Source organism: Papilio polytes, unplaced genomic scaffold (genome assembly GCF_000836215.1).
Source record: "Papilio polytes unplaced genomic scaffold, Ppol_1.0 DF823125.1, whole genome shotgun sequence".
NCBI classification, from domain to species: Eukaryota; Metazoa; Arthropoda; class Insecta; order Lepidoptera; family Papilionidae; genus Papilio; species Papilio polytes.
Window position 1 is genome coordinate 1 of NW_013526079.1, and position 621 is coordinate 621.

General features: G+C 41.9%; 1 protein-coding gene across 1 annotated transcript; it reads right to left on the minus strand.

The window, feature by feature from the left end:
- Positions 1-67: 67 nt before the first annotated feature.
- Positions 68-613, minus strand: LOC106105290 (cholinesterase 1-like; the record flags this gene model as incomplete). Its single annotated transcript, XM_013285584.1, has 1 exon — positions 68-613. A coding segment is annotated over one exon (546 nt), but the record flags the coding sequence as incomplete, so codon positions are not given.
- Between the last annotated feature and the right edge of the window lie 8 nt (positions 614-621).

Sequence of the window (621 nt, forward strand, 5' to 3'; positions counted from 1 at the left end):
ATTGTTTTTCCGCAGTTACACTAAAGGGCACCATAAAAGCTGCTTTGTTTGTTTCCAGATACGTTACTGTGACGTATTTATTAATAAGTGCGTCAACAGGTTGTGCTTTTAAAAATTTCAATACTTCGTTTACGTCTTTTGAAGTACATCCTAGTTCCCTAGCTAATTGGAATGATCTTTCTGTAGTCCTAAAATTAGTTCCCCAACAAGTGATAGCCTGTCCACTTTGTGGTATGGCTCTCTTAAACAATCCTTTGCTCATAGGTGACAAAAGGTGGAAGGAAACACTCACACCTCCGGCACTTTCTCCGAAAATTGTAACGTTGTTAGGATCTCCTCCAAAGTTGCTTATATTCTTTTGTACCCATCTAAGTGCAGCAACCTGATCTTTCATGCCGGCATTACCCGCTGCGTCTTCCGTGTCCAGGCAAAGAAATCCGAGAACGTCGAGTCTATAGTTAAGTGTGACGAGAATAACATCATTTCTTACTAAGTAATCTGGTCCGTACATCTGATCGGAACCACTTCCGCTTGTTAAACCTCCTCCGTGAATCCAAACCATGACCGGCAGCGGTTTGGACGGTGTTATATTCGGAGAGAATACATTGAGGTATAAGCAGT